Raw genomic sequence first — 23,933 nt, 5'->3', positions numbered from 1 at the left:
GCCCTTGGGGATGGGAGCCGGAGGCGGAGAAGCAGCGGCTGATGGGTGGCGGCAGGAGTTTGGGGTAATTAACAGGATGTTTGTCCCACGCTGGGGCTCCATCGCTCCAAGCCGGGCCTTGGCCGGGCTCGTCCAGGGGAGACCGTTCATGAATTCACTCCCCTGCCCCTCCCGTCCCGGTGTGAGCGCAGAGCTCTGTGAAACGCTGGGAGTTGTCAAGACCCTCCAAACTACCGTGCATAGAGATGGGGAGTGGGGGAGTCATTGACCCGGGAGAGCCCTGGGCCCATCCCACCTCCATCTCCGGGTTGCTGCAGGGAGTTGACCGCCCTCTCCCACCCACCCTCCAGGTAACAGTGCAGCCCACGGATGGGAAACTGAGGCACGCACAGGCTTCATGCAAAATATTACAGCTGGCCGATTCCCATGCTGGACCAGGACTGATCTCACACTTGGTGGGCAGGGGGGAAGGTGACCTCACTCTGCCTGCTGGGACAAACTGGAAAGGGATGTTGAAGCAGGACAAATTCAGTTTGGGATTTGGGGTGGAAATTTTTACCCCGTTCCCCCTGGGAATTAACCACCAAACAATTCTCCAAGGGGGCAGGGTGGCTTCTCCATCCCGGGCCATTTTCCAGCCCCGCTCGGAGGTTTTCCCAAAAGATCTGCTCTGGGAATTAGTTCGGGGCAGGGCTCTGGGCTGCGGAGGTCAGATTGGCTGACCACAATGCTTCCCTCCAGGCATGGCGGCTATGAAATTCACCGGCTCTCTCAAAGAGATGCTTTGATGCTGATGCTGGGGGAAGTGCTACAACCTGGGGCGGGCGAGGTAGGCATGGGGTCCCGTCCGGCCTTGGGAACTTGTGAATCCAGGAAGCCCCCTGTTCGTTCCTGTCCCTTTCCAATCCACTCTCATGCTTCAGGGCTTGGGCTGCAGGGTCAGGAAGGTTTCTTCCCCCCTCGCCTCAGATGCACAATAGGCCAGATTCATTCTGGGGGTTTTTCCCCTCCCACTCTCTTCTGAATCATCAGTGATGGGATGGGAGCTTTGAGACGCTTCAGAAAATCCTCTTTCTAAAGGCCCAGCTGGTGGGCCGCACTCCCTTGCTCAGCTCTGGCTCGCCCCAGGTCAGGGAGGCGACCATGGAGGGTTTTTCGCCATTCCCTGGAGCCTGCTGAGACGATTGGGGCATATCTCTGCTGGCCAATTGCCTTCCATCCTCGAACCTTGTTGGCCACACCAGCTCTCTGTTCCCCAACAGTTCAGTCTCCTGAGTTGGTCTAACAAGGAGTCAGTGATTTCTCAACTTCTCCCCGTGATGCCAGAGCATTTCTGCCCTTCAGTACGGAGCAAATCAGCCATTTCACGCCCCTGTACCTGGTGAACGAATGCATCTCGTACAGAAGCTCCCAGGGCTGCCAGTTTGGGTTGTTGGACACTCCTGGAAGTTTCAGCCCACGGCGTAATCTTAATTCTTGGAGACTCCAGGACAATCCTAGAGGGGAAGCCCCTAGCCCTTGGGTATGCAGCTCGCCTCCCTTAGTGGCGACAGGTGGCATCCATCTCTGATTTAAGTGCGGCCTATATACCAGCTCGGAAGAATTCGATTTTTAATGGGTCAGTGTGTCGAAATTGCCGCCCTCGCCCAAAGTGCTAGTAACAATTTATCGCTCCTGAGCGAAAGTCACAGCTCAGCAACGCAAGAGACAAACGCTGGCAGGGAACGTCCCAGCGGGTGGTTGACGGATAGTTATATGTTGTGACATGGAGCCTGTGTGGCTGCATGAGTCTTTATGGATCCAGGGGGGTCCAGTTGCCACTTTGCTGCACACCGCAGAGCACGGCAACGCCGCTTGCTTCCAGCCGGGGGCGTCTGCCTCGTCGGAATCATTTTTAATCAACGTCACCGCTTGGGAAAAGAGCTGGGGCTGGGTTTGGCCCAGCCACCGGGGAGATTTCCGAACTGATTTTTGCTGCCTTTTCCGGACACTGGCTGGCAACAAACGAAGCTGAATTCTGGATTAACAGCTTCCCACGCCAGCACAGACCCTCGTGAGCATCGCCTGACCCCCTGTACCACCCGGGCCAGGGACCTGCCCCCAAGTCATTGGTAGAGCCGATCTCTGAGGGAAAAAACTTCCCAGCTTGATTTAAAAATGGTCACGGCTGGAGAATCCATCGCGTCCCTTGGGAATTTGGCCTGATGGTTAATTCCTCTCACTGGTAAAGATTTACACCTTAGTTCCAGCCGGAATTTGTCTAGCTTCGGTTTCAAGCCATTGGATCGCGTTAGCCCTTCTAGGGAGCCCGTTATTAAATATTGGTCCCCCACGTCGGTATGTACAGCTGGGATCCAGTCACCCCTTCGCCATCTTTGTTCAGCTCAATAGTTGGAGCTGCTGGTGTCTCTCGCGCTCAGGCAGGGTTTCTAGCCCTTCAAATCATTCTCGTGGTTCTTCTCTGACCCCTCCCGGATTGATCGTGAATTGCAGGCACCAGAACCGGACGCAGCGGGGACAGAGGGCGGATTCCCCTAGCAGTGGCGACAGGAAAGAACATTCCCACCCTCCAAGGTCATGGGTCTCCCATCTGACTGGGCAGCCCTCACAGACCAGCCTGTCTCTCCCCAGCTTGGTGTGGGGTGGCATGGGGCGGGTGCCCATTGCCAGCTCATGCCCCTGGCACAGCAGGTGGGAGGGCACGGGTGGGGAACAACAATCCAGAGACATCTCCCCATTTCGCAGTGGAGACAGGCGGAGAAACAGAACAGGTGGAAGACTTACCCAAGGTCATCCAGAGCCAGGAAGAGAACCCAGGAGTCCTGGCTCCCAACCCCCTCTCCCTGCTCTAAGCCACCAGACCCCACTCCCTTCCCAGAGCTGGGGAGAGAACCCAGGAGTCCTGGCTCCCTGCCCCACCCTGCTCTAACCCCCTAGCCCCCACTCCCTTCCCAAACCCTGGTCATGTCTACATGCCTACACTAACGCAGGTGAGGTTGCTTGGAGGTATGTCATCCCCTTGCAGAACAGGGAACTGAGCAAAATCCAAAATCCTGAGCTGACAACCAGGCAATGCAAACAGATTGTAAAAGGAGGTGAGCGTGTACGTTTCAGCCACCGTGGTGCTGGCAGACTTAAGGTACATGTGTTAACAGGGTGTGCCGAAAGAGGGCAGAGTTAAGGTGACAGGGGCAGCCTTAACTGTGCATTTCCCAGCTTGCAGAGATTTGTGTTATGCTCCACACAGCTGTCCTGCAAGGGCATGACCGACCCCCAACCAACCCTGACTCTGTGCTAACATCGGGGTTTTGCCATCGGCTCTCCTACCTTGTGGAACAGAGAAAGACACGCTGCTGGTCGGAATTAGTGGTGTAGCCTGACCTATTACCTTTGGGGAACTTTTTCATTCCCCTTACGTGATTTATTACTACTACAGCTTCTTTCGCTTCTGGGCAGCTGATCCTCGGTGGTTGGTCACATACGAGAGAGAGAGACCGGCTTTTTTTGGCGCTCATCAGTATCACTAAACGTACAGCAACGCAGCGAGAGCTCTTAGGCTCCGACTAGTGGCACAAGCACCTGCCCCTATGATCCGTGAAAACAAAGCTTGTCTGTGGAGCACGAGCCAGTCGACCCCGCTACGGGAAAGCGGCTGGCCCCAAATCCCAGGGCACGTTGCCAGCTCTTTTCTACCCTGCCGTCACACGCCCGGCGCTTGGCTTCAGGACCCTATGGGGACTCTTTATATTCCCACCCTCGTCCTCCTGCAGGTTCCAAGCTAAGAAGCGTCTCAAACCCGCCAGCACCATCCTCCGCAGCGTCCCTACAAAGCCATGATTGGGCAGATCCCGCGGAAGCCCCAGTGAAGGAAGTTATCGATGCATTGGTCACTGTCGACAGACCGGATACTGGGGTAAATGGGCCTTTGGCCTGACCCAGTCTGGCCGTTCTTGTATCTCGCACCCACACGCCTGCATCAACCTCAGTTTGAAGTGGAGACAAGGCCTCGGCCCCCAAACACCTTTATCTTGGGTGGGGCCTTGTGCTTAACTTACCCATAAGTTAATTGAAGGGTGAGCTCCCGGCTCTCCATCTCAATGAGGGCCACAATTCACCCAGGCATGATGCCCTCTCAGTTTAACAGCACCTGGCAGCAGATGGAAACCAGTTTTGGGTTGGGGGGGGGGGGGGCTGTAACTCAAGAACCCCTGAGTCTAACGACCCCAAATTTGGCTCGCCAACACCCCTGTGAGCCACACCAAATTTCAAGTCAAGCCGAGTAATCATTTGGCTTCTAGAGGGTGTGGAAACCCGCTAGCCCCTTTCCGGCCCGGGCGCAGCCACCATGTTAAAAACGAGCACAAAACCACCGAGAAACTTTGGGGGAAACGGCTCTTTCGGGGCGGGCGAGATCACCAGCGCCCGGCGCGCAACCGCTCCCAAAGCGGGGTCACTGGCCCGGCCCCGCGCCCTCCTGAGGGGCCCCACATTTCAAAGGGCTCCGCCGAAGCTGGTGGATTTCGGCGGCCTTAGGAACAGGCGGCCTTTAACCAGGAGTCCCTGACGCAAGCTGAATTACCGCGGGGGCAGCAGCGGCTGATGGGAACAGACACACCTGGGCAGCTGCGGGGTGTGCAGGGGGAAGGCCTGGACTCCCTCTGCCCCAGAGCCAGGATGAAAGGGGGGGCCCCGCAGCAGCTGCTCTGACCCCCTCGGGCTCCCACTTCTCCTGGTCCTGCTGGCCACGGCGCCCCCCCGGCTGCCGGGGCGTCGTCGTTCCCCGGTGCCAGCTGGTGCGGATCCTCCGGCAGTACGGGCTGGAGGGCTTCGCCAGGAGATGGGGGGCCGATTATTAGTGGAGAGTCCCAGCCCCCTCACCATCCCATTGACCCCCCCCTTCCCCTCATCTACCCACCGCTGGCGGGGCCGGTTCCCCAAAGGGCTCCCACACAGAGAATTAAAGGGCCGACTCACTCCCAGCCAGCTGCTCGGGGGGGACCCAGAGCCCCATCCCCCTGCCCCGGGGCCCCCTCTGCTATACAGGAGACGGAGGCCACCCCACCTGGCTCAGCGGCCAGGGTGGCTCCCCCGTTTGAAATCCCTTCTCTGCAGCAGGCATGGGGGGGAATGACCCTGGATTTCCTGCATGCCAGCCGCGTACTCTAACCACTAGGCACAAGGCTGCCCCAGCGCACACGCTCCCGGCTCAATCTAGACCTGGGGAGGTGGAGTGAAGGGCGGAGGCCCAGGGGAGTTAGGCGCCTCCAGGATTAGGCAGCTGCTGAGCAGGGGTGCTGTGGATCTAGCCCCTAGGGGGGGTCAGCTGGGAAGGGGCCTCACCCTCCCCGCCCGCCGGGGTCTGCCTGGTGCAGCACGGCCTACGGGCTCTTCCAGATCAACAGCGTGACCTGGGGGCAGGACGGGCAGGCGCCAGGGGCCACCAAGGACTGTGGAATCCCCTGCAGCAGTAAGAGGGGCAGGGGAATGGGGGCCCACCCCCACCCAACACGGCCATGCCACCCCCTCCAGCCCTTGCTTCTAGCCAGCCGCCCATCTGTCCTGGCTCCCAACCCGCCCTGCTCTAACCACTAGACCCCACTCCCCTTCCAGAGCAGGGAGAACCCAGGAGTCCTGGCTCTCAGCCCACCCCCCCAAACCAATACACCCCTCCCAGGCCCCCCAACACGGGTCCCATGCCACCCACCCCTCTCTGCCACGCCTGCCCTCTCCACCAGGGCCAGCCGCAACCATCCAGCTGGCCACAGGCAGGGCCAGGGCACCGGCCCGCTGGCCCCTTCTCCCCCCGACTCGCACTCTGCTCTTCTCTGGCAGGGTCGAGTGGCTGATTCACTGCAGGGGGAAGGATTGGAGGTCGCACGGCAGGGATGCTAGTGTCCAGGGGCAGCTGGGCGGGGGAGATATGGGATGGAGAGATAGAGGGGGGGGGCAGCTGAGGATAGATATTGGGGTGCATCAGGATAGGAGGATAGATAAGTATAGGGAGGGATGGCAGATGGAGGGGGCAGGGCCAGGAAGCAGGAAAAGGGGTGGGGCTGGCAGAGGGGCAGTGGCCGGGGGGGATGGCAAAGGGGCAGGGCATGGCAGGCGGGCTGGCAGACCACAGCCAGCTAGGCTCGCATGGGGATGGGATATTGGCTCAAGGGGGCTGGACAGCAAAGGCCCTGAAGGGTCCCCAGGCCCCACCGCAAAAGCCACCCTGGGGGCCGGATGCCCCAGCCCCATCTTGGCTTCAGAGGAGCTGTGCTACCCCCCCCCCCCCAATAAACACTGAACCCCTGAACCAAGAGTGCCAGCCAAACAAGGACACGGCAGGGGCACCACATCCAGGGGAAGGGGCATTTGAATCAGGTGGGGGCTGGGAGCCAGGTCTCCTGGGTTCTCTCCCTGGTTCTGGGAAGGGAGTGGGGTCTGGTGGTTAGAGTTGGGGAGGAGGGGGGGAAAGAAGAAGAGACTGGGAGCCAGGATGCCTGGGTTCTCTCCCGGGCTGTCACTGGCTGCCTGATCATGGGGCAGTCCAATCCACGCACCTGCCTCAGTTTCCCCATAGGGCTTGTACTCCTCCTACCATGCCCCTCGCCCAACCTGCAGCCACGCTCAGCTATGCTCAGTTTTAGGACCCCTCTGATGGGTGCCAGGAAGGACGCCAGGGTAGATGGCCCCCCTCCCCACCCAGGGGTAATGGTTTCCTGCCCCCGGAGGGGGTGCCGTCCCCCCCACCCCCAGGGAAGCAGAGGCAGGACCCAGCCCTCATCTACTCATTAAAACTTTTAATACATAAAAAAAATAGAGACAAGTTTCTGGGGGGGGGTGGTGAATTTTTTTTCGAATTTTTTCTTTCTGTGTGGGGCGGGGGGGAAGAGGAGGAACAGAACTAACCCTGACGGGGGGGGGGGGGGGGGGGGCGGGGATCTGTGCTTCACACCCTGCCCCCCCGGCCACTGGGGGGGGGGGAGGGGGAGACGTCCCCCACCAAGGATGCAGCTATGGCTTCGGCAGAAACTCCCTGAAATTAGCACTAGCCTCGGACTGCTGGGGGGGGGGGGGCGGGGGGGGGGAGCATGGGGCCAGCTCTACCCCCCCCTCAGAGCAACCAATGTCCTCTAACCTCCCCCCCCCGGGGGCTGTCCCCTCTCACCTGCAGCAGAAAAATCGCCACCAACAAAGAATTCAAGTTTTAAAACAGGAACCTAAACTGGGGGGCGGGGAAGAAAGAAAGGGGATCGACCCCCCCCCATGCTGGAGATGAAGCAATCACTTGGGGGGAGAGAAGCCAGCATGCGTCTGCCCCCCACAAAGGGTGGGGGAAGACCCAGGCCAATGGGGGGCGGTTTTAAAGCAATTAAGATGACATCTGAAATCCATGCCCCCCAAGTCACTGCAGAAGGCGGCGGGGGGCTCAGGAGGAAGGAGCCCTCTGCCCCGCCTGGGGGGGACACAGAAGAAATCGACATGGGGGACAGAGCTCCTCATTGGCTAGAGCCGCTCATGTGACCACAGCGGGGGGGGGATGTCCCTTCAGCCCTCCCCCGGCTGGGGGGGGGGGGGGGGGAACGGACAAACAAACAACGAAAAGAAACTGGTGCTGAGCCCCCCCCGGCCACGCCCACCTCTGACCCTCCCCTCTCCCCCCCCCAACCCGGCAGGGTCCAGCCGATTCCAGTGTCAAAAATAGAAGCTCTGGGGGCGCGGGGGCGCCTAGGGGCCGGCGCTGCCCGAGGGCCAGGGGTTCAGGCGGCACTGGGGGCAGGGGCCCGAGTAGACCAGCACGTCGCAGGCCTGGGAGCGCTGCCCGGCGTGCCAGCCGGCCGGCCAGCCGGGGCAGAGCCGATAGGCCTCCAGGTCGCAGATCAGCTCCACCACCTCGTCCACCGTGGTGAGGCGGGCGGGGTGGCTGGCGTAGACCTCGTGCTCGGGGGGCACGGGCAGCTGGCGTGCCACCACCTGGAAGAAGAGGCCGGGGCGGATGTGGATGACGGTGGCGGCCATGGTGGAGCGGGCCGAGCGCTGGACCAGCCGCAGGTCGGGCCCCCCCAGGGGCGGCTGCACCTCCCAGTGGGCCGGCAGCGGGATCTCCTGCAGCTCGGCCAGGAACTCCCGCAGCACCGGGTCCAGGGGCGCCCGCCCCGCCAGCGCCCCCAGGCTGTAGATCTCCATGATCTGCGGGCACAGGGGGGAACGGGGGGTGAGGGGGGCTGCCAGGTGCCACCCTGGTGCCCCCAGCGCCAGAAGCCCCCAGAACTGCCCCCATGCCCCCCTCAACGCTGCCCCCTGCCCCCCAGCGCCAGACGCCCCCAGAACTGCCCCCATGCCCCCCTCAACGCTGCCCCCTGCCCTCCAGCGCCACACCCCCCCAGAACTGCCCCATGCCCCCCTCAACGCTGCCCCCTGCCCTCCAGCGCCACACCCCCCCAGAACTGTCCCCATGCCCCCCACAACGCTGCCCCCTGCCCTCCAGCGCCAGACGCCCCCAGAACTGCCCCATGCCCCCCACAACGCTGCCCCCTGCCCTCCAGCGCCAGACACCCCCAGAACTGCCCCCATGCACCTCACAACACTGCCTCCTGTCCCCCAGGGCCAGAAACCCCCAGAACTGCCCCCATGCCCCCCACAACACTGCCCCCTGCCCCCCAGCGCCAGACGCCCCCAGAACTGCCCCCTCCCCCAATAATGCTCGTCTCCCCAGCACCAGCCCCCCAGCACTGCCACCATGCCCCCAATACCACCCCTGCCCCCCAGTGCCAGCCCCCCCACCCCCAACAACCCCAGCACAGGCCCCCGCTCACCCACTCTCTCATGGCCCTGAGGGAACAGCCCCCCCACCCAGCACCCTTCCTTCCCATCACATGCCTGCACCCAGCACCCCCACTCACCACCGGGGTGCGCTCCTCCTCCTCCTCGTCCTTCTCAGCTGGGTCCAGAACCACCACTTCCCTGGCCAGCCCCCGGCCCTCCATCCGCAGGGGCACCCCTGCTGGCACCTGCAAGGAAGATGGGTGAGCATTGGGGGCACCCCAAATCCTGCCCAGGGCAGCTCCCAGGGAAACATGGGCTGGGAGCCAGGACTGGGTTCTCTCTCCGGCTCTGGGAGGGGACTGGGGGCTAGTGGCTAGAGCGGGGGAGTCCTGGCTCCTCTCTCTGGGTCTGGGAAGGGAGTGGGGGCTAGTGGTCAGAGCGGGGGGGGGCTGGGAGCCCGGACCCCTGGGTTCTATCCCCAGCACTGGGAGGGCAGAGGGCTCTCGGGAGCTGGGGCGGCTCTTACCGGTGCAAGGTCCCATCCAGGCTCCTGCTTCACCAGGGGCGGGGCGGAGATGAGCAGGGTGGGGGCCGGCTCCTGCTGGGGGAAGAGAGGACTGAGCCCGCAGAGCCAGCGGGGGGCGCCGGGGGGATGCAGGCCCAGGTTCCAGCCCTCACCCCAGCATGGGGCAGGCCACCAGGACCCCTGGGTCACCCCAAGGGGAGGGACTGGCCCCGAGCTGGGTGCCACTTGAAGGGGACACCCAGGCCCCCAGGGGGAATGGGGGACGGCCTGGCTGCCCCCTCTCACCTCCAGGCGGCCAGGGGGCGGGGGTGTGGCCGGCTCCTCCTTCACGTGCTGCAGCAGGAGGGGGAAGCTCTGGGGGGCGTCGCGGAGCAGGACGAAGTCCCTGCCCGGCCGGTCCTTCAGCAGCACCAGCTGCCCGGGCGCCTCAGTGACCCCTTTCTCCGCCAGGAACCGCAGCTCCCCGCCCGGCGGGCACTCCTTCTCCTGTGGGGCAGAGCACAGCGTCAGGGGGCAGCACAGAGCCCCCCACGGACAGCCACCCCCCACGCCACTGCAGAGCCAGGGAGAGAACCCAGGAGTCCTGACTCCCAGCCTCCCCCGCTCTAACCACTAGACACCACTTCCCTCCCAGAGCCAGGGAGAGAACCCAGGAGTCCTGACTCCCAGCTCCCGCACTACCCCCCTGCTCTAACCACCAGACCCCCCACTCCCCTCCAAGAGCCGGGGAGAGAACCTAGGAGTCCTGGTTCCCAGCCCCGCCTCCGCTCTAACCACTAGACCCCACTCCTCTCCCAGAGTGAGCCGAATGCAGGCAGCCTATGGGGAGAAGCGAAATTCCCCGGCCTAGCAGTGCAGCCGACGTCCCGGTTCGCCCCGACGCACACGCTGTCAAGACCCCAAGTCACTGATGGGGACAAGCACACAGAGGGGGAGGGTCTTGCCCAAAAGTCACAGGGCAAGCCAGGGAGAGAACCCAGGAGTCCCAGCTCCCAGCCCCTCTGCTCTAACCACTAGACCCCACTCCACTCCCAGAGCCGGGGAGAGAACCCAGGAGTCCTGGTTCCCAGCCCACCCACCCCTCCCAAACCCACTGGACCCCACTCCCTTTCCCAAGTCAGGGAGAGAACCCAGGAGTCCTGGGCTCCCCTCCCGCAAGGCTGAGCGGTAACCGGGCCGGAAAGACGAGCGGGAAAGGCGGAGCGGAGGAAGAAAGAGAGAAGCGCGAGTCTCTTTGCCCCAGAGGGAGCGCCGCGTGGGGGGCTCCCACAGCCGGGGCGGGCAGGGCAGGGCAGGGGGGCGGGCCGCCAGGGGGGCGGGGCAGGGGGAGGTAGTTACCTGCGGCAGGGCACTGCCCCGAACCCAGCGCTGCTGGCCGCTCCCCTTGACCCGCCGCCCCACCTGCTTGATCCGGGCCGGCTGGCGGCTGCGGCCGATCCTGCGCCTCCAGGCCTTCCGGGGGGCCAGCGCCCCCGCCCCCTCCTCCGCCTGCCCGCGGCTCCACACCGCCGGCAGCAGCCGCTTCTGGGGAAGGGAAAGAGAGGGAGAGACAGAGCCGGAGCCGGGCAGGCGGCGAGCAGGAGAGGGAGAGAGAGAGAGAGAGAGAGAGAGAGAAAGAAAGAGAGAGAGAGAGACAGGGAGAGCGAGAGTCGGCCCGGTCCTGCCCATTGCCATGGCCTCTGGGCGCCTGCACTCCTGCCCCTCCCCCAGAGCCCGCTGCCTCCTCCCCAGCCAGCGACAAAGGCCACGCACCCCGGCCTGCACACGCACACACACACGTCTCCCCCAGCTGGGAGTCATCCGGTTTGGGGGGCCCTCCCCCCGCCCCGGAGAGCGGGGTGCAGGGCGGGGAAGTTCGGCTGCACAGGGAGGGTGCAGGAGGTGCGGCGGGACGCAGACACCTGGTCATGATGTTGGCATCAAGGGTCCAGATTTACAGAAAGGCAGAGAAAAAGAATCCAGGAGTCCTGGCTCCCAGACCTCCTGCTCTAACCATTATACCCCGCTCCCCTCCCAGAGCTGGGGAGAGAACCCAGGCGTCCGGTTCACAAGCCCCTTCTGGACAGTGGCTCTGACTCCGACTCCGTCCCAGGCCCAGACAAACGGTAGCTGAAGAACCCACCGGCCGCTAAGACCCGCACCCAACTCCCATTGACATCCCTGGGAGCTCGGCGCCTAAACCCCCGGCAACTCTAGGCCCCAAGCAGCCTCCCGGGAGGCAAACGAATCCACCAGGGACAAAACCACACTCTGCCGGGCCCAGAACCCGCTCCACGCGGGTGGGGCGGCTGCCGAACTCCACGCCACAAGACGAGAGGGCTGGACGCGGGCAGCACCAAGTGCCGGGGACCTCAGGGCCGGGAGGGCAGACGCTCCCCTGATGTGGGGCACAGAGCCTGGGCGAGGGAAGGGGCGTGCCCCACATCAGCGGGCTCTAGCTCCCCTCCCGGGGGCATGGGGCCTGTTCCAACGCCCAGAGCAGGACAGGACAGGAGCCCAGCCCAGAGCCCACAAGAGCCACGCCAGCCAGGGCGAGCCCCCTCAAGTCCCTTCCAGCTCAGCACTCGCCCCGCGGCCCTGCCCCCCGGAGCAGCCAGACCCCGCAAGCCGGGCGGGCGGGGCACCCACCATTGCGAAGCGCAGGCACTGTCTCCAGCGGCACTTCTGGCGCTTGAGGTTCTCCCCACCAAACTTGGGCTTGTCCCGGCAGAAGTCGCAGCGGCCGCAGTCGGCTTTCAGCAGACAGGCCTCGCACTCGCCGCACTTGCGGTTCCGCCGGCTCTTGGAGCAGAGCTGCCGGGCGGGGAGAGAGGCGCCGGGTCAGAGCGCGGGGGGGCTGGCCACGCACAGGCCCCTTCCCCGCCCCTGGGAAACCGCCGGCCTGCCAAAGGGGGCGCACGGCGTGGGTTAGGGGAGCACTGAGGGGGCCCTGGGCATGCAGAGCGAGGGCCGGCCGACCCCAGGCGGGGGGCCCGGCCCCCCAGACTCAGAGCGAGGGCCGGCCGACCCCAGGCGGGGGGCCCGGCCCCCCGGACTCAGACAGCGTGACCTCGTGGGTCTCGCTTCTGCCTTCGGGTATCCAGCACCTCCTGCCCACGCAAGGCACACGTCAGAGATGACTCATCTCCCGCTTCCAACTCCGCTCCCCAAATCCAGCCCCGACCCGTCCCCGGGGGCTGGGGCGCCGACTCCCCGGCACGCTGGCAGAGCCTCGCGGGGTGGAGACGTGCTGACTCAGCGAGCCAGCCCCTCACTTCTTTTGTTCAGGTCAACAGCTGGTGCTCCAGGCCTCTCTCCCTGTGACCCCTCCCCGGTCGACCCCCTTCCTCCTCGAACTGCGGGCACCGGAACAGGCCACAGGGTCGCAGCAGGGGCTGCCCCACGGCCGGATCCAGAGGCAAAGTCCCCTCTCCGCTCCTACCCGAGTTTGGCTCCCGGGGCCCAGCGTCGCCAGGAGCTCCCCGTCAGCTGAGCAGAGTCCCAGGACAGCCCCCGCCGGACCTAGGGATCCGCGCCCGCGCAGGGGTTTAAGAAGAGGTCGCACGAGCCCGACACGGAGAATCTAGGTCCATTTGGTCCCGTCTCAGCGCCGGGGCTGGACCCGCCGACGTCCCTTCCCTCCCTTCCCTAGTATTCGAGGCGGCCTGGGACATCGGGACAGACCTGCCCAGCTCTCCCAGGAGGCCCCGGAGGCCCAAGGGAACCAGAGTCAGGGTGGCCCAGGCAGCGAGCGAGGCGGGGCCCTGGCAGAGCCGGCGCCCTGGCAAAGCCGGCTAGCAGCGGGGGCTGGCAGGTGGACAAGGGGCGCTGTGCCCGGCGTCAGGCAAACGCAAGCAGATCCAGCCCAACAGGCCTGCCTCCCCGGGGCAGCAGGGCACCAGGGCAGGGCCGGGTGACAACAGGGCGGCGCTCCGCGGCCCACGGCCAAGCCCCACGGAGAGGGAGGGGCACGGTGGGCATGAGACGCGGGCGAGACACTCCCTGAAACAGAGCAGGGCGCGGGCTGGGTGGGGAGCACCGGCGGAAGTGTCAGCCACAGAACCACCAGCCAGGCTTTTCCTAGCCAGGGATGGAACCCAGGAGTCCTGGCTCCCAGCTCTAACCACTACACCCCACTGCCCACCCGGAAACATGGAGAGAACCCAGGAGTTCTGACTCCCAGAGCCCCCCGTGCAGTCACCCCGCTAGTTATCTCCACAGCACCCCCTGCTGGACCCCACCCCATGCCACAGAGAGTGTCACTCACCACGCTGCTCCGGGCCCTGGCACTCGGGTGTTTCGGCGGCCGGCCCGGCTTCTTCTTCTCCTTCACTTTACCCAGCTGTTTCTGGGGCGGCGGAGAGAGGAGCGGGGTTACCCCCGGCCCCAGAGCCGATGCAGCCCTGCCCCACTCCAATCCCTCCTCCCCAAGCGCCGCCCTGCTGCCCAGCCCCCTGCCCCACAGAGCCCAGCAACACAGGCTGGGTGAACCCGGATTTACAGCTTCAGGGGGCAACTGACACCGGCTTATGGGAGTGAGGGGGCTCGGGGCCAGCCAGACTCTACAGTTCTATGCGGTAGGTCCAGCTCCCCTGCTCTAACCACTAGAGCTAACTCCCCTCCCAGAGCCGGGGAGAGAACCCAGGAGTCCTGGCTTCCAGCCCCCCAGCTCTAAACCCTCAGCCGCACTCCCCTCACTGTCTCAGCCCCGGCCTTTGCCCCACCCCAGCCCATGGGGCTCCCACTGTGCCAGGCAGTTCTGAGCTGGTTCCGGCCCCGTCTCTCACTCACCCTGCGCCGGGAACCCGAAAGGCCACCGGGGTCTCGCTCCAGCGACGGCTTCCATTTCTGGAGGGAGCAAAGGGAAGACAGGGTGAGGGAGGGGTTGAAGGGTCACCCGGACGCCGGAGTCCCATCTGCAGAACACATGCAAGGCCTGGAAGGAGAGGAGGGGAACAGCGGCCAGGATGTCTGGGTCCCTTCTCCTCTGGAGTCCAGTCTGGGGAGGACCACCCAGACACCTGGGTCACTCCCTCTTCTCCCAGAATTCAGGGTCGGGGAGGGTGACCTGGACACCTGGGTCCATCACGCAACCTGAGCTGGGTGCGTACTAGAGGATGGGGCTGGATCGCCGCTCGCTGGCTTGTTACCCATCCAGCTGCACTGGCTGCCAGGAGTCCCCTGTGTCACCACCACGGCCCAGCTCAGGCCCCCTTGGCCGGACAAGAGGGGGCACACAGCTGCCCCACGGCGGAGAGGGGCCAGCTGGCAGCTCCAGGGGCCACAGAGCTCGCCCAGCCCCTGGCCCTGCCCAGCCCCTATGGGGCCCAGCTGAGCTCAGGCCCCATACTGCTAGGACGGGGGACAAGGCTGGACACTGAACATTGGGGTTCCCATTCCCCCCTTTCCCTCCCCCGATGGAATGCAGAGTGCCCCCAGCACGCCAGACACAGCCTGGGTCACCCCTACTGCCAAGGGGAAAGGACCAGCCAGAGACCTCTCAGCGAGGAGAGAACCCAGGAGTCCTGGCTCCCTGCCCCCCTTGCTCTAACCACTAGACCCACTCCCTCACAGAGCTGGGGAGAGAACCCAGGAGTCCTGGCATGGCGGGGGAGGAGTGCCAATGTCCCTGCCCAGAGCAGGACCTGTGTTCCCCCTTCGTCCATCTCTAGGGTTAACTCTGCGTGCGCCAGGCCCTTCCAAAGCAGACTCTAGAAGTGGGGAACGTTGTGGGGCTGGGAGCCAGGACTCCCGGGTTCTCCGCCCGGCTCTGGGGGGCAGGGGCTGGGAACAAGGACACCAGGGTTCTCTCAGGGGGGGGAGGGGGGTTGGCACCGCACTCACTGTGGCTGCGGCAGCAGGGGTTAACCTCTTACAGCGCCGAGGTTTAGGGGCCAGGCCGTCCTGGCGGAGACAGAGAAGGAAGAGAAGAGACGCTCGCAGGACGCGGCAGCGCGGACAGGCTGGCAGAAGGACAGAGCCAGAGCAGAGCTGCCACGGGCCCCCCGCTCCTTGGGGACCCCGCAGGCCGAGGCAAGCGGAGAACCAGATACCCAATCCCGCCCCATCCCCTGCTCTAACCACTAGACCCCGCTCCCCTCCCAGAGCCGGGAGAGAACCTAGGAGTCCTGGCTCCCAGCCCTCGCTGCTCTAACCATTAGACCCCGCTCCCCTCCCAGAGCTGGGAAAGAACCCAGGAGTCCTGAGTCCCAGACCCACCTGCTCTAACCATTAGACCCCGCTCCCCCTCCCAGGGCTGGGAGAGAACCCAGGAGTCCTGAGTCCCAGCCCCGCCCCCAACCCCTGTGAGGGCGGCTCAGTCTCCCAGAAGCGCTCCCTGCCGCTCGCACCCACTCACAGCGCTGGGCCCAGCTGCTGGCAGCCTCCTGCGGCGCCTCCCTTGGGCGAGCTGGGGCTTGGCGGGGGGCCCGTCCTGAGGGCAGGAAGCGACAAGGAAAGACAGAACGAAGAAGGGACAGGAAGGAGTGAGAGAGAGATGCAGAGTCACCCAGACCACGGTGCTACCATTACATTCCACCCCCGGCCACAGCCAGGAGAGAACCCAGGAGTCCTGGCTCCCAGCCCGCCCTGCTCTAATCACTGGACTGGGGCAGCGAGCTCCCCTGGGGGCAGGGATCCCCATGCAGACGGAGGGGGGTTTGAGCCCTGCACTGCAGCAGCGGCCGACTGCCCCTGCCAGCGTCAGGCGGGGCCAAGGGGCGGTTTCGGGTGGGCCCGTCCTGCTGCCCGCCGGGCAGACAGAGGGTGAGAGGTCGTTAGCTGCCACGGGGCGGCGTGGCCAGGCCGGACCCCACAACCAGGCCCCAGCCGTGCCTCCCCCCACCACACGCCCCCCCCACGCCGGGGAGCCGCGCCTCCCCCCACCACACACGGCCCACAGGGCAGGTTGGGAAATGCCGCCTCCACCCCAATGGGAAACAAGGGGACCTGCCCCATCATGCCACCTGCAGGGCATGCTGGGAAACCAACCCCCCCCACCACCACCGCCCAGGCCGCAGGGGACGCTGGGAAGCTGCGCAGCGGGGTCTCCAAAGAGCAGGGCAGGTACTTACGACGGTCAGTTTCCGGGGGCCGTACCCTGCCTTCTTCGCCACCACCGATTTCTGTTCCACACCAGAAGATAATTAGCGCCATCTGCGGTACTAGGGGGTGCCGTGCTGCGGGCGCTCTCCCCTGGCAGTCGGGGCCGGGCGCTACGGGGCTGTGCTGGGGGGATGGGGGGCTGGGCAGGGGACAATCTCCCCTGCAGTCGGGGCCGGGTGCTGGGGAGATGGGGGGCTGTGCTGGGGACGATCTCCCCTGCAGTCGGGGCTGGGGGGCACCGTGCTGGGGGGACAGGGGGCTGGGCAGGGGACAATCTCCCCTGGCAGTCAGGGCCGGGCGCTGGGGGGCGCCGTGCTGCGGGGACGGGGGATGATCTCTCCTGCAGTCGGGGCTGGGTGTTGGGGGGCGCTGTGCTGGGGGGACGGGGGGCTGGGCGGGGGATGATCTCCCCTGGCAGTCGGGGCCGGGCGCTGTGGGAGGGGGCACCGTGCTTGGGGGACAGGGGTCTGGGCAGGGGACAATCTCCCCTGGCAGTGGGGGCCGGGCGCTGGGGGGGGGCACCGTGCTGGGGGGACAGGGGTCTGGGCAGGGGACAATCTCCCCTGGCAGTCGGGGCCGGGCGCTGGGGGGCGCCGTGCTGGGGGGACAGGGGCTGGGCAGGGGATGATCTCCCCTGGCAGTTGGGGCCGGGCGTTGGGGGTGCCGTGCTGGGGGGAGGGGGGGCTGGGCGGGGGACGATCTCCCCTGGCAGTCAGGGCTGGGCACTGGGGGGCGCCGTGCTGGGGGGACGGGGGCTGGGCGGGGGACGATCTCCCCTGGCAGTCGGGGCCGGGCACTGGGGGGCGCCATGCTGGGGGGACGTGGGGCTGGGCAGGGGACAATCTCCCCCGCAGTCGGGGCTGGGCGCTGGGGGGCGCTGTGCTGTGGGGACGGGGGCTGGGCAGGGCGCTCTCCCCCTCACTGTGGCACCCCTTGAAAGGGGCAGCAGAGCCCTCCCAAACATGCGGGGGTTGGGGCCCCACCCCGCCCCTCCTCTTCCCCCAAAGCCCTGGGGAGGGGGAGTCGAGAGCAGCCCCCCAGGCTGGGGCCCCGCCCCATGCGGGGGGAGGGTTCCGCAGCCCCCCCCGCCCAGCTGCCCCCCCACCTTCTTCTTGAGGCAGCGGCGTTTCAGGCATTTCCACTGGCGCTTCAGGCCGGGCTTCAGCCTCCGCAGGCAGATGTAGCAGCTGCCGCAGTCCTCGGTGGCCTGGCAGCCCTGGCAGGCGCCGCAGCCGAAGCCCTGCGCGGGGAGAGGGGAGAGGGCGGGAGTGAGGGGTGCCGGCCGGGGCTGCGGGGCGGGAGTGAGGGGCACCGGCTGGGCGGGGGGGGGGCGGGGGGGCGCCGGCCGGTACCTTCTTGACGATTTTCAGGCAGCGGCGCAGGAGGCATTTCCTGCCGGTCCGGAGCTGGGGGTCCTCGGCCCGCCCGGCGCACACGGTGCAGATGCCGCAGTCCTCGGGGATCTGGCAGGCCTGGCAGGCCCCGCAGCCCACCCGCTGCAAGAGGGGCAGGGCCTTCAGCCGGCGCAGCCACGGCCCCTCGCCCGCCCCCGCAAGGAGGGGACCAGGGAAACAGCCCCAGCCCCCCGGAGGCCCGACTCCCAGCCCCACCTGCTCTAGCCACTGGACCCCACTCCCCTCCCAGAGCCGGGGAGAGAACCCAGGAGTCCTGGCTCCTAGACCCCCACTCCCCTCCCAGAGCCAGAGAGAGAACCCAGGAGTCCTGGCTCCCAGCCCACCCTGCTCTACCCCACCAGACCCCACTCCCCTCCCAGAACAGGAGAGAACCCAGGAGTCCTGGCCCTCAACCCAGCCCCAACCCCTGCACATAGTGACCCAGAAGTCCCTGGCCCTTACCTTGAAGTACCGCTGCTCCCTGTTGAAGTCTCTTCTCTGGGCTGAAAGAAACAACCAGCGTTGGCACCAGGGGCTGACGCTCAACACAACAGGTCGCGGCCCCAGGGCAGCTGGGCCCGAGACAGGTTAGTCTCCCGGGGATGCAGCCACCTCTGGGGAGGGGCAACTGGGCCACAGAGACCACGCCACCCGGGGACAGCTCGCCCGGCGCTGAGATGCAGCTGCCTCTGGGGCGGAGTCTGGACAGGACACCTGGGTTCGCAGCCCGGCTCCTTCTCGGAGGGACTAGGGAGCTGGGCAAAGGAGCAGCAGGACCCCAAGCAGGAGGGGGTCTAGCCATCAGCCCCAGCCACCAGGTGCCACCCTCCCCACCCCGCTCACCCACCTCGGCAGTCCGGGCACAGCCAGCGGCAGCGTCTCTGGCTGGGCAGCATCACCCCGGGGAAGTAGTTCTGGCAGCTGGCGCAGCATCTGGAAGGCAGAGGGGGGGCTGCTGAGGACCCGCGTCTGGGGCACCCCAGGTTGGTGGGGAGCTCACAGCCACCCACAGGGGGGCAGGGACCCTGCTAGGTCTGGATGGAGGGACAGGGGGCCTGCCAGGCAGCTCCTCTGCCGGGGAGAGAGACCGGGGACGCTGGGATGTCTCCATGGACGAACAGAACCCAGGAGTCCTGGCTCACAGCCCCAGTGCTGCTCCAAGCACTAGAGCCCACTGCCCTCCCAGAGCTAGGGACAGAACCCAGGCATCCAGCTGGGCTCTCTGCACCTCCCCATAGCGTTTGCATTGTGACCCAAGGGCTCAGAGGACGGGGCACCCCAGGGGGCTGGGAGAAACTCACGCCTCTACGCCGTCCTGTGCAGATTCCTGCGGTTCCAGCGGGGGCGCCGGACGCTTCCGGGGGCGTCGCTCCGGGAGGGGCTGAGGCCGCTGCTCCGGGGGCGGCTGCTCCGGGGGCTCCGGCTTCACGGGTCGCTGTTTGGGGGGCAGCTGCTCAGGGGGGTTTGGGAGTTCTGGCTCCGACAGTGAGAGGCGCCTCTTCTGGGCCTTCTTCACCTGCATGGGGTGCAAGATGAGTGGGGCTGCAGGTGGGGTCCCGGCCCTCTGCAACGTGGCGTGCGGAGGTCGGCCAGGCCTTCCCCAACAGGCCCCATGTGATGCCCCCCTCCACTCCCCAACTCTTCTCTCTGAGGGAAACGGAGCACGGCCCTGCGATCCCTGACCCAACCACGCATTATGTGCTGGAACCCGCTCCCCTCCCGGAGCCGGGGAGAGAACCCAGGAATCCTGGCTCCCAGCCCCCCTGCTCTAACCACTAGCCCCCGGGAAGCGTTTTCACTAGCAGGAATGGCAGCCACGCCGGCATGGAACCCGAGTAGGCCCCGACATTCCCAGCAGGCCGTGCAGCATGTCCTCCGGCCGGCCAGCACTGGGAGCAGCCGGCCCAAGGGCGGACGCTTGCACAATCAGCAGCTTGCGACACGTGAGCCAACCGCACGAGCGCGAAAGGCCTGGTTACCGGGGCCGCTTTGGAGGGAGTTTTGGTGCAAGGAGCCAACCGCGCGGCCGGAGCCGATCTACCGGGACATGCGGTGTCGCACGCAGCTCATGGGACCTTAACAACAACTCACTCGCTGGGTGAGACGTAATGAACCCCAGCCGCAGGCAGGAGGGAAAATGGGTCTAAAAGAGGCATTGCCGGACGCCAGCGGGCACATGGGGACTGGCGGGGTGAGGTACACGCCGCACCCCGCCTCCTGGCTTGGCTTTCCGTGGGCGCCAGGGACTGCGAAATTAGTGTGCGGGGCGCGTTTGGGTGCCACCGCGGCCCCACTCAGGCCGATCTGGGTTTCCAATCAGTCCTTCGCATCCATTTCCGGGTCTGAGAGTCACCGGCCGTACGAATTCCCCGTAGCTGCCTGTGAGTCTCACCCGAATGGACCAAAGGCGACCTGTGTTTCTGCCGGAGCCCCGGGCACGGCTAGAATCACCAACCCTCAGTGCCGGCAATTCATCAGCTCAGCGCGTTCCTAAGGGGCAGGAACGCACAGGCCCTCGCAAGAGGAGAGGGGAGCAACAGGATCATGGATGGGGAGGTCTCAGACCAACTAGGAACTGCTGGACTTGTTTTGGGCATCGATTTAAAAAGGGGACGCAGCTCCGGGTCAGCCGAGGGGGCACCTGCGTTGGCAAGAAACCCAGCCGAGTTTCGTGGTCAGGCCTGGCGCAGGGATTCCGACCCTCCCGTGCGCGCTCCAGCCCCCCCCCGCCCCGGTACCTTGGGGGGCGGGTCACGGAGCACACCGTTCTTGAAGTCGAAGTTGGTCAGGTCCTGCGACGGCCCCAGGAACCTGGTGAGCTCGATCTTGCTGCGGAATTTCTCGCCGTTGGGGCTGCAGGAGGGGAAGCAGAGACAGAGCTGGCGTCAGGGAGGGCACCCCAGCCTGGCCTGGGGGGCTGGGAATACCCAGCCCTGCGAAGTGATGCTCCTGCCTGGAGCCAAAGGGAGCCGGGAGAACAGGCTCGCTCGCGAATGCCGTTTTTTCAGGCAGTACAGGGTTAGCCTGTGGAACTCACGGCCACAAGGTAATAATCCAGGGGGCACTGGCAGGGATGAAATAACTCAGCACCCAAGACGCAATCTCCACTCTGCTTTAGAGCAGGAGCCAATCGCTACAGGGGAGGAGGGAGACGCTGCCCCCTACGGGAAGGGAAGGGCTCAGACAGGAGACCGGGAATTTTACAGCAGAAGAATTCTCTTTTAAGGTGAAAGGGGCAGGAGGTTAAAAGGGGTTGGGAGGTGGGGCACGGGGGACTCATGGCTACTGAATCCGACTCCCCCGTCACAGCGGAAGAGCAGGCCAGGGTGCGGCCAGCTGTCTGACAAGCCAGGGGGATAAATGAAGTGCCAGCCAGCCATTTGGAGTCATCTGTTCCTCTCTGACCCCCGCAGGAGGGGAGGGTGTGAGGGCGCTACAAAAACCAGCTCGGAGGATCGCTGCCTGGATAATCTTCCCCTCCAGGGATCTGGGGGGCCAGGCTACCAAGGAGACGACCACGAGCGGGGGACGTTAAGAGGGAAGCACCGGCCGGCGGAAGGAAACAGCGGCCGGCAAGCAGTTACAGCTGCCCCACGCAGGGCAAAACATGCCCCCTACACAGCTAATTCGGCCTCCAAGACCCACCTAAGATCTCAGCTGGCTGCTCCCACACTCACGACAGTCTGTCGGGAACCTTCTCCTTCCCAGCCTGCACTGCCCCTCGGGCCGACGACGGGCTTTAGTTTCACTAACTCGTCTCCCTTCTGACGCAACCAGACCCCCCACTTGTGTTTCCCCTTGGAGCTGGACGCGTGAGTCAAGAGGCCTGAATATTTCTCCACTGCGCCTGATCCGTCCGAGGCTCGCCCATGCCCCCTGCGACCGACCGCTCCACCCAGCCCTGTCGCCTCCGCCATCACTCCCAGCTGAGCCATGCCGGCTCAGAGCAGAAAATCTCGTTCCTAACCCCGCCGGCGGCACGGCCTTGCACTTTGGACTAGTCAATTTATAACCCGGATTGGCCACGCCTCAGCTCCCAGCCCCGGGTTCTCGGCAGAGCCGGGATGATTTCGTCACCGGGCTGGCAGGGAGCGGGAAGCGGTGCCGGCGCGGATTTCCCGGACGCGCCGTGCATCCGCAGAGCTGGCCCAAGCCGCAGGGAAGCCAGGCCGGCGAGGGCCCCGGCTGGGCTGCCCTGGAAGGCTCTAGCCAGCTGAGAGCTTCACGGATGCCAGGGGCGGGAGGCGGAGAGACGCCCTGGACCATGGTCACGGCCAGGCAGCGTGCAGGGACGGGGGAGGGCCCTAAGCCAAGGCTGCAGCCGCTGGGGGTCTATCCTTCAGCAAACTCCTGCCCCCCTAGGGCTGTTTAGATTAGACATGCTGTGGGGATAGAGGGAGTCCCCCCCAGTTTCTAGACACTACTAACAACGGCTAACAACGCAACACAAGAGCAGACCCGGAGGGGCGGGGAGAAGAGACTCACCCCACCGGGGCGGGCAGCGCTACGTCGCCTTTCGGCCCAGCCAGGGCGGCTACGCCGAGGCTCTGGTGGCTGGAGGGAGAACCGCACAACGAACGAGATGCCTCGAGCGCGGGCGGGGGAGGGGACAGAGGGGGGACGGTTTCATTTCCTAACATGCGGGTTTTAACTGAAAAAGGACACATGCCAGCAACGGACTCGGGGGCTGGGAGGGAAGACGCACACCCTGATCCACACGCAGACAACTCGGGGGGGAGACCGAAGAGAGAACCCAGGAGTCCTGACTCCCAGCCCACCCTGCTCTGAGCCACCACACCCCACTCCTCTCCCAGAGCAAGGGAGAGAACCCAGGTGTCCTGGCTCCCAGCCCCCCCTGCTCTGAGCCACCACACCCCACTCCTCTCCCAGAGCAAGGGAGAGAACCCAGGTGTCCTGGCTCCCAGCCCCCCTGCTCTGAGCCACCACACCCCACTCCTCTCCCAGAGCAAGGGAGAGAACCCAGGTGTCCTGGCTCCCAGCCCCCCTGCTCTGAGCCACCACACCCCACTCCCCTCCCGGAGCTAGGACTAGAACCCAGGTGTCCTGGCTCCCAGCCCCCCCTGCTCTAACCCACTCGACACCCACTCCCCTCCCAGAACCAGGGAGAGAACCCAGGAGTCCTGGCCCACAGCAGAATCCGCTCTTTATAACCCAGCTGGCTTTGGAGAAGGTAAATAGACTCCATCCAGCGGAGCCGGTTTCCTGTGGGGGCGGGCAGAGCAGAGTTATCTCCAGCTGCAGACAGACGCACCCTGTCTTCGGAGGGGGCTGCATGGCTGGAGCAGGCAGCTCCTCTCCCACAGAGCACCAGGGCCAGCAGGGGTCAGGGCCAGCACCCTTGCGTGACGAGGCTGGAGGCCCCTGAATCCCAGATGCCTTGCCGGGGGGGAGAGAGATCCAGGGAGCGAGGAGGCTGCAGGGGCAGTGCCTGAACCCCAGGGGAGCCCAGAGTTCTGGCTCTGACCAGCTAAGGCTGAGGCCCTCCTGTGCCTCAGTGTCCCCTCCCATGCCGCGTCCACACGGGCTGTCACTGTGGCTCTGCAGAACCCGATCCTCGTCCCGACCCTCTGCGGCAGGGGCTGCCCAGCCCCTCCCCCTGCCCCCAAGGGAGGAGCAGCGTCCGTACCCCTGATAGTAGGTGTCCGTCCGTCCACAGGTGGCCCCGGATCGGCGGTAGGCCTCGCGGCGCTTCCATCCGGGCCCCAGGGTGGGGCAGTCCACCCAGCCCTCCGACATGGCGCTGAGCTGGGGGAGCGGTGGCAGAGCGGCTACTGCGGGGACAGAGACGGGGCAGTCAGCAGAGCTGGATGGGGGGTCAGGTTTCCCCACCGGGCTTGTGCCCCCACCCCTCCGCCCAGGGCTCGGGCGGACAACGCTCTGTGTCCAGGAACAGCTTCTACATTTCAGGCCAAGCCTGTTTACCAGCACTAACACCCCGCTCCCAGGGCTTGGGCTAGCTCTGACCACTAGCCCCCACTGCCCTCCCAGAGCCAGGGAGAGAACCCAGGAGTCCTGATTCCCAGCCCCCCCATTCTAATCACCAGACCCCACTCCCACAGTTTGAATAGACTCTAGGAGTCCAACTACTGGACACTTAATTCACGTGACCCTCTTTGGAAAGGGCTACCATCCCAGAATAAAGGTTGGGAGTAATG

General features: G+C 65.4%; 1 protein-coding gene across 9 annotated transcripts in view; it reads right to left on the bottom strand.

Moving 5' to 3' along the window:
• Positions 1-7,653: 7,653 nt before the first annotated feature.
• The window catches only part of LOC141976172 (methyl-CpG-binding domain protein 1-like), a 21,403-nt gene continuing 5,123 nt past the window's right edge, over positions 7,654-23,933 (bottom strand). For 2 of the 9 annotated variants that reach the window (XM_074936960.1, XM_074936958.1), the window contains exons 2-18: positions 23,405-23,549; positions 20,496-20,610; positions 19,059-19,273; positions 18,605-18,690; positions 18,220-18,260; positions 17,716-17,859; positions 17,469-17,603; positions 16,333-16,383; positions 15,618-15,692; positions 15,104-15,163; positions 14,051-14,107; positions 13,527-13,607; positions 11,909-12,073; positions 10,619-10,804; positions 9,566-9,766; positions 8,892-8,999; positions 7,654-8,178 (exon numbers count right to left, since the gene is read on the bottom strand). In XM_074936960.1, the coding sequence (XP_074793061.1) occupies positions 7,717-8,178; positions 8,892-8,999; positions 9,566-9,766; positions 10,619-10,804; positions 11,909-12,073; positions 13,527-13,607; positions 14,051-14,107; positions 15,104-15,163; positions 15,618-15,692; positions 16,333-16,383; positions 17,469-17,603; positions 17,716-17,859; positions 18,220-18,260; positions 18,605-18,690; positions 19,059-19,273; positions 20,496-20,610; positions 23,405-23,514 (2,292 nt within the window). In that variant the 5' untranslated portion in view covers positions 23,515-23,549 and the 3' untranslated portion in view covers positions 7,654-7,716. The remainder of the gene's footprint in view (positions 8,179-8,891; positions 9,000-9,565; positions 9,767-10,618; positions 10,805-11,908; positions 12,074-13,526; positions 13,608-14,050; positions 14,108-15,103; positions 15,164-15,617; positions 15,693-16,332; positions 16,384-17,468; positions 17,604-17,715; positions 17,860-18,219; positions 18,261-18,604; positions 18,691-19,058; positions 19,274-20,495; positions 20,611-23,404; positions 23,550-23,933) is intronic. The other 7 variants (XM_074936959.1, XM_074936966.1, XM_074936961.1 and 4 more) reach the window with 7 other exon arrangements.

The sequence above is a fragment of the Natator depressus genome, chromosome 23, assembly GCF_965152275.1.
Source record: "Natator depressus isolate rNatDep1 chromosome 23, rNatDep2.hap1, whole genome shotgun sequence".
NCBI lineage: Eukaryota > Metazoa > Chordata > Testudines > Cheloniidae > Natator > Natator depressus.
This window is presented reverse-complemented; position numbering and strand designations above follow the sequence as displayed.